The sequence below is a fragment of the Eleutherodactylus coqui genome, chromosome 9, assembly GCF_035609145.1.
Source record: "Eleutherodactylus coqui strain aEleCoq1 chromosome 9, aEleCoq1.hap1, whole genome shotgun sequence".
Lineage (NCBI taxonomy): Eukaryota > Metazoa > Chordata > Amphibia > Anura > Eleutherodactylidae > Eleutherodactylus > Eleutherodactylus coqui.
In genome coordinates, this window is record NC_089845.1 from 81,977,552 (window position 1) to 81,991,176 (window position 13,625).

The 13,625-nt window shown below is 57.6% G+C and overlaps 1 protein-coding gene across 1 annotated transcript in view; it reads right to left on the minus strand.

The window, feature by feature from the left end:
- RMC1 (regulator of MON1-CCZ1) overlaps nt 1-10,725 on the minus strand; it is a 37,593-nt gene extending 26,868 nt beyond the window's left edge. The window contains exons 1-4 of the mRNA XM_066579621.1: nt 10,452-10,725; nt 4,085-4,161; nt 2,682-2,766; nt 2,246-2,302 (exon numbers count right to left, since the gene is read on the minus strand). Of these exons, the coding sequence (XP_066435718.1) occupies nt 2,246-2,302; nt 2,682-2,766; nt 4,085-4,161; nt 10,452-10,652 (420 nt within the window). The 5' untranslated portion in view covers nt 10,653-10,725. The remainder of the gene's footprint in view (nt 1-2,245; nt 2,303-2,681; nt 2,767-4,084; nt 4,162-10,451) is intronic.
- Nucleotides 10,726-13,625: the final 2,900 nt, after the last annotated feature.

Genomic DNA, 13,625 nt, shown 5'->3' on the forward strand with positions numbered 1-13,625 from the left:
GCCATGGGAAAAAAACTGTTGGCACCTAAAAGTTTTAACTCAGACAACCCCTCTAACAGGAATAGGTTAGTAGTCCTGCTGTAAAAGGAAGAACTGCCCACTGTGTGGCCAACAAGAAAACAGAGGAAGAAGAACATGAGTACTGAGTCACAGGATGCATTGCAACGACCAGTGGTAGCAGTACCACCATTATAGGGGTAATTGTAATACCGTCTCAAAGAGGAGAGAGAAAAGGTGCAGATATACAATGTATAACAAACCCTCAGCTTTCTATACTGACAGCAGGCAGTCTACGGAGCTGCACTGCACTGTGCACTGTATATACAAACTTTATTAGACGCACCCTATCTAGTAGTGCACAGGGCCTCCTTTGGCCTTAAGATCCGCCGCAGCATGTATAGATTCCACTAGGTGTTGAAATCGTTCTGCAGGAATATTGGCCCCTGTGGAAAGGAAGCTTCTTGCAGTTACTGACATGTTCTGGACAGCTGACAGGAAGAGGGCATTTAGAAATCTGGGTTCATGACCAGGTGATGTTGTTCTGCTGCTCACTGATCCAATTTTTACAGTCTTTTGCCCTTCGGAGTCTTGTCTTAATGTTTCTCAGGGCTGTTTCACATAAGCGTAGCAATTTTCGGTCGGCCATGTCACGGCCAAAGCGCGGCTGGAAATCGCATGAATGGGCGCACAACTCTGCCGCTTGTATGCCCACTCAGACGGCCCAGGTTGGTCCAGCGCATATACGCCGAGCCCAGAATGCCGTTGGGTGGGGGGAGGAAGGGGGGGCGGGAGGTAGTGTGCTAAGCTCCTGCCCCCTCTCCACCCCTTGTTGACTGCTAGTAATGAGGGGGTTAAGAGATTAGCACCTAGCTCCTGCCAAGCCCCCTCCCACTGCAAACAGCCGGCAAGGGGCGGAAAGGGGAAGGGAGTTTAGCAGACAGGCTGCTAAACTTTCTCCCACCTCCCTTATGTGGCAGCTACCATAGGTGTCTATGGGAGCTGCCGCCGTATTCCGGCCAGAAGATAGTTCCTGAACTATCTTTCCTGGACGGCGTATAAGTGCCCAGCCGAAATGCACACCGCATGCGCTATCTTGGCCGGCCAGACGTTTTTATGCTGAGGGAATACGTCCATCTGAACTGATGCATTGTAAACCAATGCATTGGATGGGCAGTGTATATCAGTCGGGCGTGAAAGTGCAACTGATATACTCTCGTGTGAATAAAGCCTTAGGCCACCTGCAGACAGCCGGATCAGATCTCGTGGCGAGAATTCTCGCAGCGGGATGCGGTGCCGTGCCCCTGCAGAACCCTGCAGCTTACCAGCTCCCTCGTATTCATTCTCTGCTATGCGCTGGTGCATGTGCAGAGCGGAGCTGGCGTGTTGGGAGTGACATGTCTGTGCAGGCCTCTGCCAGAACCGCACAGAAATAGAACATGTCGCGATTTGTTTTCCCGCATGTGTTTTCTAATGCAATCCTATGCAGGCGGGTACGGGTGGAAATTCTGCAGGAAATCACACCGCGGAATTTCCGCCCGTGTGCAGGGGGCCTCAGACAGCAATGACACTCCAACTGGTTCATGTGTTGTCATAGCATATCCATGAATTAATAATGACTAATTAGGCATTCAGACAATACTTGGATTTAAGGCCCATTTACACGCAACGATTATAACTCAAAATGTGTTCAAATGAGCGAGTTCCACAGCAATGTCTGTCCATCGCATGCAATGTAAAATGATTCTTCCATGCACACGAGAAATCACTTACGATTTCAGCTCGCGTAGGAAAAATGGCAGCATGCTCTATATGCAATCCTATCCGGACAGCCGCGATTTGACCGCGTGAAAACTTGCGCGGCATGGCCTTTTTCTGTGCGGGCCTTGCAGAAGCTTGCACAGAAACGTCAAGTCTGCCACGCTGGCTCCGCTCTGCGCGGCTGTGTGCCAGCCGGCACATCGCAGATCAGAGGGAGAGGACGCTGGACGGGTAAGTATGAGGTCAATGCTGGGGCACGGGTTGCTTCACGCAGCGGGATTCCGACCTGGCTGTGTGCATGAGGCCTTAGCCAAAAATGCTTTAGAGGAGCATCTGTTGAAAAACGGTTACTGACTGACCTTCGGCTGTAACCCTTGGTGTAAAGAAAAAAAAAACAAGCATTCATTTTTGGTGCAATATACACAAGAAGCAGCGCTGGTATTCACTTTATGGATTTCAGCAGGAAACCAACAAACGTCCGGCTTACCTTACATTCCTGGGAGTATTCCAACTGGGAATAATCTTGAATTAGGTTGATAAAATCCTGTAAATGGAAACAAAGAAAACCAGAAGAGAATACTTTCACTTTCATGTATGAATTAGGTTTCCAGAAGCTTTACTGACAGACTTGCCCACAGATCTCATTCACAATTCTGGGACTTCTACTAGAGTTCTTACAGTCCAGCGGGTGACCCACTGACCATATACAAACAATACAGTGCACAGAAATCCAACCCTTAGGATGGACACCTCATCTAGGGCGTGCAACGGGCAAGTATACAACACTGCAAGCAGCCGCACCCAAGAGTTCTGCTCTGAGGGACACAATCACTGCAGGTTGTGGATCACAAAGTAGAAGCACATATGGAGCTAAATAGTATGACGGTAGGAAGTTCCTGATAACCACAAAGCCACCTACTCACCACAGTCTTATTGGTCCGTTGCACAGCCAGAATTCTGTTTCCGAGAGAGAATTTAATGCATTTCACCTCCCCCTTATCTTCCATCCTGTAGAGAAACCAAGCCTGAAATGGGAGCACACTGTATGCCGGCACACGGACGAGGTTATATCCTTCTAGCACACACTATACTGCTGCTCAGACCTAGATGTATGAGACCGGGAGACTATCACATGGGCAGCGATGCTCAGGACTACTTGTCAGTAATCCCATTACATGGTTCTCACCAGGCTGAGGTGGGTCCGGCGGCTACAAGTGACATAACTGGTGTAAGGAATCTGGTATCTTTTTGGTATTTCATGGAGTTTAGTCCCTTTTTTGCACACTTCTACCGAATGTGACTTGACCCCTTCTCAAGCACAAGGCGGCCGTGTGAAGGGGGTTCAGGAGCGGAGACTGTTCCATACCCAACAGACATCAGCTGTGTTCAAAAACTGACAAATGCCGGGAACAGTCACAATTGGAGTTAGATCTGATCCCAGCCAACCACTAATAGATGCTGCTGTCGATGCTGACCGCTGCCTCTAAGCGGTAGATTGGCATTTTTGCAGCCACATCTCTTTAAAATAAAAATCAATTCCGAAGACATCAAGAAGTAGTAACATTTGGGGTATTTTATAAAATTTGATATGCCCATAATAGTCCTCACCCACAGAATAAAGTGAACGCGTCAATTTCACCCCACTTAAAAAAAAATAATTTTTTTTGCTGCATTCTATGGTACAATAAACGGGGCCATTGGCCCACAAAAAGAAGGACTCAAACAGCTACACCAATGGAAAAATACAATAAAAAAAAAGTTATGGCTCTTGGAAGGCAGGAACAAAAACAAAAAAAGGCTAAACAAAAAAAATCTCTGGTCTTGAAAGGGTTAAACTTTTATCCAGGACTCTAGTACTAATATTGATGGCCTACCCGAAGGACAGCCTATCAGATTGGGGGGGGGATCTGACTTCCAGCTATCAGGGCTGTGGGGGTCCAGCACTTGCTGCGTCCCCAGCAATGTTTACAAGGCTCCGTGCCACACGCGTGTAGAGCCTGCATCCGATATGCGGATTAGTCCCACAGGGATGAGCTCCAGCACCAGGCACAGCTGCTACAAATGTACCAATCAAGTGCCACGGCCCCTTTAATAAGCATACATGAGGGGGGTGGGGAGTCGGACCCCTACCCATCTGACAATGAAGGTCTATCCTAGGCCAACAATATTATAGTCCAAGAAAACCAGGACGCTACCCTTTAATAGGATCCCAAAAATGAGCTTTAGTAGAGCACTATAGAGAGTACTATACTGATCTCCCGCGTCGTAATTGGTGATCTCATACAATCTAGTGAGCCAGCAAGTAGATCATCCCTGGAGCCATTACCTGAAGGAGATGGGAATCCTGTCTTCTGGCCCCTTAACCACGACGCCGGTGGCTCCACCAGATCGCACGGCAAATACCTGCAAGAGAAGACCTTTTATAGGAAGATGTATTTAGGTGCAGTTATCACAGCATTTGGGCCACTTTCTGGCAAAAAAAGGCATAAATCTTTGTGCAATAGGGTATTAGCACCAAAACTTGCATTGGCATACGGCTGCCCAGATCAATAGATGTAGAAGGGCACAAACTATACAGAAATATATGCCAGGGTGGCGAAAGCACAAGGACCGGCCAGGAGGCATGATTACAACTTGACAGCATGTTCGACGACAAAGGAGAGCAGCAGTGATGAACCTCCCAGGTCTGAATGGTGTCGGCCAAAGACCTTCACGGTGACATGGTGCAGACATTAGGTGACAAGTGTCCTGGGTACTCGAGTGGAAAACTGGGGTGCCAAATCTGAAACCAGAGATTTCAACACATGATGAAGACCATTGCGGGAGACCTCCGAGGGGGCGGCGCTGCGGGTACTATAGACGCCATCCATGACACAATGCTAGAAGACCGGCGAATTTCTTCTACAATGATAGCCGAGGCACTGAACATTGCCAAGGAAAAAGTTGGGTCCATGATTCCCGATCATCTGGGCAGGAGGAAGGTGTTTGCCAAGGAGGTCCCGAAATGTTTGCCAGCAGATCAAAAGCGTGCCAAGGGCAAGCCTCCTGAGAAATTCTGCAGTGTTTTCGGCAGGGTGCTGGTGCTTTCCCGTACGGACTGGTGATGATGGAGGAGACTTGGATTTTTATGGATGATTCCAAGTCAAAAGAATGGAAATGCATCCAGAAAAGTTCAGAGCACAGAAGTTGTCATCCCAGGTGAGGACATCTGTCTTCTGGGGCAAAGACGGGTACTGCTTGTGGACCTTCCAGAGGGGTCTACTATCAATGCCGGGTATCACACAACACTTCTGGAGAAATTGAAGGGCCATTGAAGTCTAAAAGCCGCAGAAAGTTGACCCAAAAAATGCCATGTTCTTCCACAACAATACCACAAGATCTACACAGCGGCCTTCACCCTAAGCAGACTGGCTGACCTGGGTTTGAGGCGCTGGATCATCCTCCCCGTTTTCCTCATCCGGCCCCCTCGGACTATCAGTAGTCTTAAATTTGAAGAAACCTCAAGGGAACCAAATTTGTCTCCATTTCTGACACAACAGCAGCGGCTGACACCTGGTTCACCACTCAACCAATGGAATTCTTGCAAGGCGCCATTAAGAGGAGGGAGGAGACTGTAGATGTGTGTATAATATATCATATACATACACACGAAGCATTATAAATCATGTACATCTCCACTAGTGGGGCGAGGAACGCTCTGGCTGTGATGTGATCCGCGCCGTGTACACAGCAGTACTACTTCGTACAAGATGGCAGCGTTACACATAGTGAAATATGCTGCAGATCCACTATGCGTGATGCAACCTTATTAGTGCCACCCATGAAACCCATACCAGGACACGACAGCGCCCCCACCCCCTACCGTGACCTCCGTAGTGAAGCATCATCTGACTGCACAGATAATCGCTCTAACTCTTGGCAAAGACGCAGCAGAGAATCCGTAGAAATAGTGAGACGTTTATTACTTCCCCACCTGCAGCCCAGAGATCCCCCTGACCGCGGCAGCGCTGACCGGAGGTGGTCTGGGGGAGGCGGACGGTCACACCTGCAGCCCAGAGATCCCCCTGACCGCGGCAGCGCTGACCGGAGGTGGTCTGGGGGAGGCGGACGGTCACACCTGCAGCCCAGAGATCCCCCTGACCGCGGCAGCGCTGACCGGAGGTGGTCTGGGGGAGGCGGACGGTCACACCTGCAGCCCAGAGATCCCCCTGACCGCGGCAGCGCTGACCGGAGGTGGTCTGGGGGAGGCGGACGGTCACACCTGCAGCCCAGAGATCCCCCTGACCGCGGCAGCGCTCACCGGAGGTGGTCTGGGGGAGGCGGACGGTCACACCTGCAGCCCAGAGATCCCCCTGACCGCGGCAGCGCTGACCGGAGGTGGTCTGGGGGAGGCGGACGGTCACACCTGCAGCCCAGAGATCCCCCTGACCGCGGCAGCGCTGACCGGAGGTGGTCTGGGGGAGGCGGACGGTCACACCTGCAGCCCAGAGATCCCCCTGACCGCGGCAGCGCTCACCGGAGGTGGTCTGGGGGAGGCGGACGGTCACACCTGCAGCCCAGAGATCCCCCTGACCGCGGCAGCGCTCACCGGAGGCGGTGTGGGGGAGGCGGACGGTCACACCTGCAGCCCAGAGATCCCCCTGACCGCGGCAGCGCTCACCGGAGGCGGTGTGGGGGAGGCGGACGGTCACACCTGCAGCCCAGAGATCCCCCTGACCGCGGCAGCGCTCACCGGAGGCGGTGTGGGGGAGGCGGACGGTCACACCTGCAGCCCAGAGATCCCCCTGACCGCGGCAGCGCTCACCGGAGGCGGTGTGGGGGAGGCGGACGGTCACACCTGCAGCCCAGAGATCCCCCTGACCGCGGCAGCGCTCACCGGAGGCGGTGTGGGGGAGGCGGACGGTCACACCTGCAGCCCAGAGATCCCCCTGACCGCGGCAGCGCTGACCGGAGGCGGTGTGGGGGAGGCGGCCGGTCACACCTGCAGCCCAGAGATCCCCCTGACCGCGGCAGCGCTGACCGGAGGCGGTCTGGGGGAGGCGGCCGGTCACACCTGCAGCCCAGAGATCCCCCTGACCGCTGCAGCGCTGACCGGAGGCGGTCTGGGGGAGGCGGCCGGTCACACCTGCAGCCCAGAGATCCCCCTGACCGCGGCAGCGCTGACCGGAGGCGGTCTGGGGGAGGCGGCCGGTCACACCTGCAGCCCAGAGATCCCCCTGACCGCGGCAGCGCTGACCGGAGGCGGTCTGGGGGAGGCGGCCGGTCACACCTGCAGCCCAGAGATCCCCCTGACCGCGGCAGCGCTGACCGGAGGCGGTCTGGGGGAGGCGGCCGGTCACACCTGCAGCCCAGAGATCCCCCTGACCGCGGCAGCGCTGACCGGAGGCGGTCTGGGGGAGGCGGCCGGTCACACCTGCAGCCCAGAGATCCCCCTGACCGCGGCAGCGCTGACCGGAGGCGGTCTGGGGGAGGCGGCCGGTCACACCTGCAGCCCAGAGATCCCCCTGACCGCGGCAGCGCTGACCGGAGGCGGTCTGGGGGAGGCGGCCGGTCACACCTGCAGCCCAGAGATCCCCCTGACCGCGGCAGCGCTGACCGGAGGCGGTCTGGGGGAGGCGGCCGGTCACACCTGCAGCCCAGAGATCCGCCTGACCGGAGGCGGTCTGGGGGGAGGCGGCCGGTCACACCAGCAGCCCAGAGATCCGCCTGACCGGAGGCGGTCTGGGGGGAGGCGGCCGGTCACACCTGCAGCCCAGAGATCCCCCTGACCGGAGGCGGTCTGGGGGGAGGCGGCCGGTCACACCTGCAGCCCAGAGATCCCCCTGACCGGAGGCGGTCTGGGGGGAGGCGGCCGGTCACACCTGCAGCCCAGAGATCCCCCTGACCGGAGGCGGTCTGGGGGGAGGCGGCCGGTCACACCTGCAGCCCAGAGATCCCCCTGACCGGAGGCGGTCTGGGGGGAGGCGGCCGGTCACACCTGCAGCCCAGAGATCCCCCTGACCGGAGGCGGTCTGGGGGGAGGCGGCCGGTCACACCTGCAGCCCAGAGATCCCCCTGACCGGAGGCGGTCTGGGGGGAGGCGGCCGGTCACACCTGCAGCCCAGAGATCCCCCTGACCGGAGGCGGTCTGGGGGGAGGCGGCCGGTCACACCTGCAGCCCAGAGATCCCCCTGACCGGAGGCGGTCTGGGGGGAGGCGGCCGGTCACACCTGCAGCCCAGAGATCCCCCTGACCGGAGGCGGTCTGGGGGGAGGCGGCCGGTCACACCTGCAGCCCAGAGATCCCCCTGACCGGAGGCGGTCTGGGGGGAGGCGGCCGGTCACACCTGCAGCCCAGAGATCCCCCTGACCGGAGGCGGTCTGGGGGGAGGCGGCCGGTCACACCTGCAGCCCAGAGATCCCCCTGACCGGAGGCGGTCTGGGGGGAGGCGGCCGGTCACACCTGCAGCCCAGAGATCCCCCTGACCGGAGGCGGTCTGGGGGGAGGCGGCCGGTCACACCTGCAGCCCAGAGATCCCCCTGACCGGAGGCGGTCTGGGGGGAGGCGGCCGGTCACACCTGCAGCCCAGAGATCCCCCTGACCGGAGGCGGTCTGGGGGGAGGCGGCCGGTCACACCTGCAGCCCAGAGATCCCCCTGACCGGAGGCGGTCTGGGGGGAGGCGGCCGGTCACACCTGCAGCCCAGAGATCCCCCTGACCGGAGGCGGTCTGGGGGGAGGCGGCCGGTCACACCTGCAGCCCAGAGATCCCCCTGACCGGAGGCGGTCTGGGGGGAGGCGGCCGGTCACACCTGCAGCCCAGAGATCCCCCTGACCGGAGGCGGTCTGGGGGGAGGCGGCCGGTCACACCTGCAGCCCAGAGATCCCCCTGACCGGAGGCGGTCTGGGGGGAGGCGGCCGGTCACACCTGCAGCCCAGAGATCCCCCTGACCGGAGGCGGTCTGGGGGGAGGCGGCCGGTCACACCTGCAGCCCAGAGATCCCCCTGACCGGAGGCGGTCTGGGGGGAGGCGGCCGGTCACACCTGCAGCCCAGAGATCCCCCTGACCGGAGGCGGTCTGGGGGGAGGCGGCCGGTCACACCTGCAGCCCAGAGATCCCCCTGACCGGAGGCGGTCTGGGGGGAGGCGGCCGGTCACACCTGCAGCCCAGAGATCCCCCTGACCGGAGGCGGTCTGGGGGGAGGCGGCCGGTCACACCTGCAGCCCAGAGATCCCCCTGACCGGAGGCGGTCTGGGGGGAGGCGGCCGGTCACACCTGCAGCCCAGAGATCCCCCTGACCGGAGGCGGTCTGGGGGGAGGCGGCCGGTCACACCTGCAGCCCAGAGATCCCCCTGACCGGAGGCGGTCTGGGGGGAGGCGGCCGGTCACACCTGCAGCCCAGAGATCCCCCTGACCGGAGGCGGTCTGGGGGGAGGCGGCCGGTCACACCTGCAGCCCAGAGATCCCCCTGACCGGAGGCGGTCTGGGGGGAGGCGGCCGGTCACACCTGCAGCCCAGAGATCCCCCTGACCGGAGGCGGTCTGGGGGGAGGCGGCCGGTCACACCTGCAGCCCAGAGATCCCCCTGACCGGAGGCGGTCTGGGGGGAGGCGGCCGGTCACACCTGCAGCCCAGAGATCCCCCTGACCGGAGGCGGTCTGGGGGGAGGCGGCCGGTCACACCTGCAGCCCAGAGATCCCCCTGACCGGAGGCGGTCTGGGGGGAGGCGGCCGGTCACACCTGCAGCCCAGAGATCCCCCTGACCGGAGGCGGTCTGGGGGGAGGCGGCCGGTCACACCTGCAGCCCAGAGATCCCCCTGACCGGAGGCGGTCTGGGGGGAGGCGGCCGGTCACACCTGCAGCCCAGAGATCCCCCTGACCGGAGGCGGTCTGGGGGGAGGCGGCCGGTCACACCTGCAGCCCAGAGATCCCCCTGACCGGAGGCGGTCTGGGGGGAGGCGGCCGGTCACACCTGCAGCCCAGAGATCCCCCTGACCGGAGGCGGTCTGGGGGGAGGCGGCCGGTCACACCTGCAGCCCAGAGATCCCCCTGACCGGAGGCGGTCTGGGGGGAGGCGGCCGGTCACACCTGCAGCCCAGAGATCCCCCTGACCGGAGGCGGTCTGGGGGGAGGCGGCCGGTCACACCTGCAGCCCAGAGATCCCCCTGACCGGAGGCGGTCTGGGGGGAGGCGGCCGGTCACACCTGCAGCCCAGAGATCCCCCTGACCGGAGGCGGTCTGGGGGGAGGCGGCCGGTCACACCTGCAGCCCAGAGATCCCCCTGACCGGAGGCGGTCTGGGGGGAGGCGGCCGGTCACACCTGCAGCCCAGAGATCCCCCTGACCGGAGGCGGTCTGGGGGGAGGCGGCCGGTCACACCTGCAGCCCAGAGATCCCCCTGACCGGAGGCGGTCTGGGGGGAGGCGGCCGGTCACACCTGCAGCCCAGAGATCCCCCTGACCGGAGGCGGTCTGGGGGGAGGCGGCCGGTCACACCTGCAGCCCAGAGATCCCCCTGACCGGAGGCGGTCTGGGGGGAGGCGGCCGGTCACACCTGCAGCCCAGAGATCCCCCTGACCGGAGGCGGTCTGGGGGGAGGCGGCCGGTCACACCTGCAGCCCAGAGATCCCCCTGACGGCGGCAGTGCTGACCGGAGGTGGTCTGGGGGGAGGCGGCCGGTCACACCTGCAGGGGGCGCACTGCACTAGGGAAGCTCACCTGCTTATTGGCCTCATCGAAGAACACGCTGTTCACGTTGGTGGCTTTTTCAAACAGGACCGGCCGCTCAGCGAGCTCCAGGTAGAAGTCGTCGCTGTCCATGGCGTCACAGGCTGCCCAGCATAGGAGTGATGACAGGAGCTTCCAGCAGCCACCACCCGCTACTACAGACTTCCCAGCCGGGACTATGGACTGGGTCATGCACCGCCTCCTTCCACTACAGGAACCGAAACATCACATGACTAGCATCTTCCGCGTCTCCGCTGTGTCACGTGACTAGACTGAGAGAAGCTAGACGCGCGCCTGACTTTGGGACAGTCCATACTGTAGGGGTGCTGGCTGGCTGAGGAATAGTCCATTCTTCTCCCAGCTGCAGGGGTGCTTTGTTGTTGATACATAAATGGTGCAGAGTTATGAAAACTGGCTAAAGTAAAACCCCTTAGGAAGCACTTACAGGGAAATGACAGCTGTATTGGGGACGGTTGCCGTGGGCAACAAAGGCAGTTTACCTTTTAGGGCACCTTCACATGAGCATATGTGTATTTTCGAACACCGCAGTGCTGCTTTTTTTCCATAACGCCCGATGCCTTTGTGCGCACGTATCGGCGTATTTTTCTGTACTTTTTCCGCCCGCAGGGGATGTTTATTTGTGCGTGGCAAACAAAATGCGCTGATTGAAATGGCTAATTAGTGCCAGATGTGTTCTCTTTACAGTAGAATTCTGAAACATTTTACGCATCTACTTCCGTATTGTGCGCACAGTTGTGCCCTCCCATTCACTTCTATGCTGCTGGGCTTTTCTGCACAGTTGTAATGCGTATTCAAGATCCGGAAATGTGAATGAACTCACTGAAATCAATGTGTTCTATTCTCTGTGTATTGCGCTAATACGCCCTGTGAAGGGGCCCTTAGACTGCGTTCACATGGAGATGAGGCGTTGGGGATGGTGTTGTAGACAAAAAAAACAGATTTAAAAAATAGCCCTACATGTCACGGAAAAAAAATAATCGGTATAACCACCACATGGGTAACATCCCTAACAAGTGTCTGGTCCTTAATGGCCGTAGGATCTAGTGTGAGAGGTCACGCCGTGGGTTCTTCTCTTCTAAACTTAGTCACGCTGAGTGATTTCTTCACCGTTTATCCCGGTTCCCCATTGGGAATCCCCCTTTTCCCTGGTTTTATGCAATGGAAGCCGTCCGTCCCGCAATACTGCCGCTGTGAGCACAGCAGAATTATGGTGGAAATCCGTTCCCATCCAGCGTCGGCACATCATTTGCTGCACATGCTGGATGATACACTCACAGAGGATCCAGAGAGGGGCGTATAAGGTTGCTGGGGGCCGCTGGGTCTGATTCCGCTGCGAGATGTCGCAGGCAGAACCCAACCTGGCCACGGGCATGGGCAGTTAGGCTGGGTGCACACGGGGCGGACTTTCCGCATGCATTTTTTTAACCCCGATACTTCCAAAAACCTCATACACACTGTTGACAGTCCACAGCGACTAAGCCACGCAAAAGCTGGCATGTAGCATGGAATTCAAAGCCATGACATGTCACTTGTATCGCCCTAGCTGCTGCGGGCTCTCTTCTCTTGATGGGGAGACACTTCAAACCGGTGCCAAGTGATGCGGGTTTTAAAGCAGCCTTTCCACTGCAGAAATCTCGCTGAATTACCGTGCGGTCCCACTGCTGCCATTCCACGGGATTTCTGTCTCGTGGGAACCCAGCCCAAGGCCAGGCTCACGCAGGCGGATTCCGATTGAGTAATCAGGGTCCGTGACAAAACACTGGCGTTGAAAATCATGATGTTTCACTTTTTTCACACTTGCGGATACAAATTGTTCTACTTTGCCACGGACAGCTTCCATTGAAGTCAGTGGAGACTGTCTGACTTGCAGCCCATACACAACTAACATTGCATATAGGCTGGGGGTACCTGCGTCATCACTAAGCGCCGGCGTGGGAAATACAAATACTGCGGGGGGGGTGGGGGGTTGGGACCGGACTGCGCATGACTAACAGTGAGCAGCCGTAGTCATCCGCAGTACAGAAAAGTCAGGCACGAAGAGTCGCAGACCTGGCTCACAGCCGGAATCCGCGGCCTTACTCTACAGTGTGCGATTATATCCCAACTCGGGGATTTGCAAGGGAGTCACAGCCACATTCATTCTGGAAACTCTGTGTCTGGACTTCACTCTAGAAACGACATCACACCGAGATCGGACCGGAGAGGTAGGTAGGTTTTTACAAAGAAGAGGAGGTAGCCGCAGCTTCTTTCAATTTCACATTTTGAAAATCTCCATGAGGGGGTTGGGGGATGGAATAGTCTCTCCTCCAAGAAGAGCACCCAAAAGGGGGTGTGGAGACACCTAGAAGGTGAGTGAAGAGATTTACAAGGCCATACTAGCTCCCTGTGTAATTTATGCAAATAAAGGAAGATTGAAAAATACCTCTGCAGCACCACCTATTGGATACCAGCATTCCTGCAAATCAATGTGACTTTCTAACAAGTCTTAACAAGGACTGGGAATAGGAAGCCAGAGAACCATACACAGACAGCTGTTTCGGAGAGTTTTCCCCTCCAGTGTGCATGGCCTTACAAGTCTCCTTCACACCCCTTTTGGGTGCTCTCCTTGGGGAGAAACTACATCATCCCCTGACCTACTCATGCCCTAGGTGTCTCCACACACATTTTGGGTGCTCTTACAGCGAAACAACACCCCCTCCTGACCCACATCATAGGCCTATCACCAGCCAAGCCAGAAACCTACTGCACAGTAATGGGGGGGGGGGGGGCAAAGACCCCGAAACAGCTTTCTGTATGGTTCTCTGGCTTCCTATTCCCAATCATTGTTAAGACTTGTTAGAAAGTCACATTGATTTGCAGGAATGCTGTCATCCAATAGGTGGCGCTGCAGAGGTATTTTTCCATCTTCCTTATTTGCAAAGAAAATCTCACTATTCATTCGCGGTTGATAGTCGCTGACTTCAGTGTGAAAATGATCACTGGCTTGATATGTGTAAATGCTCCATGCTTCACACAGAAGGTGAAGTGCTGAGCGAGAAGCCTTTCAGTCTCCACACTCTGCCGAGCGCTGATGACCTAATACCTAGCCCCGCTGGAGCGCTGATGACCTAATACCTAGCCCCGCTGGAGCGCTGATGACCTAAT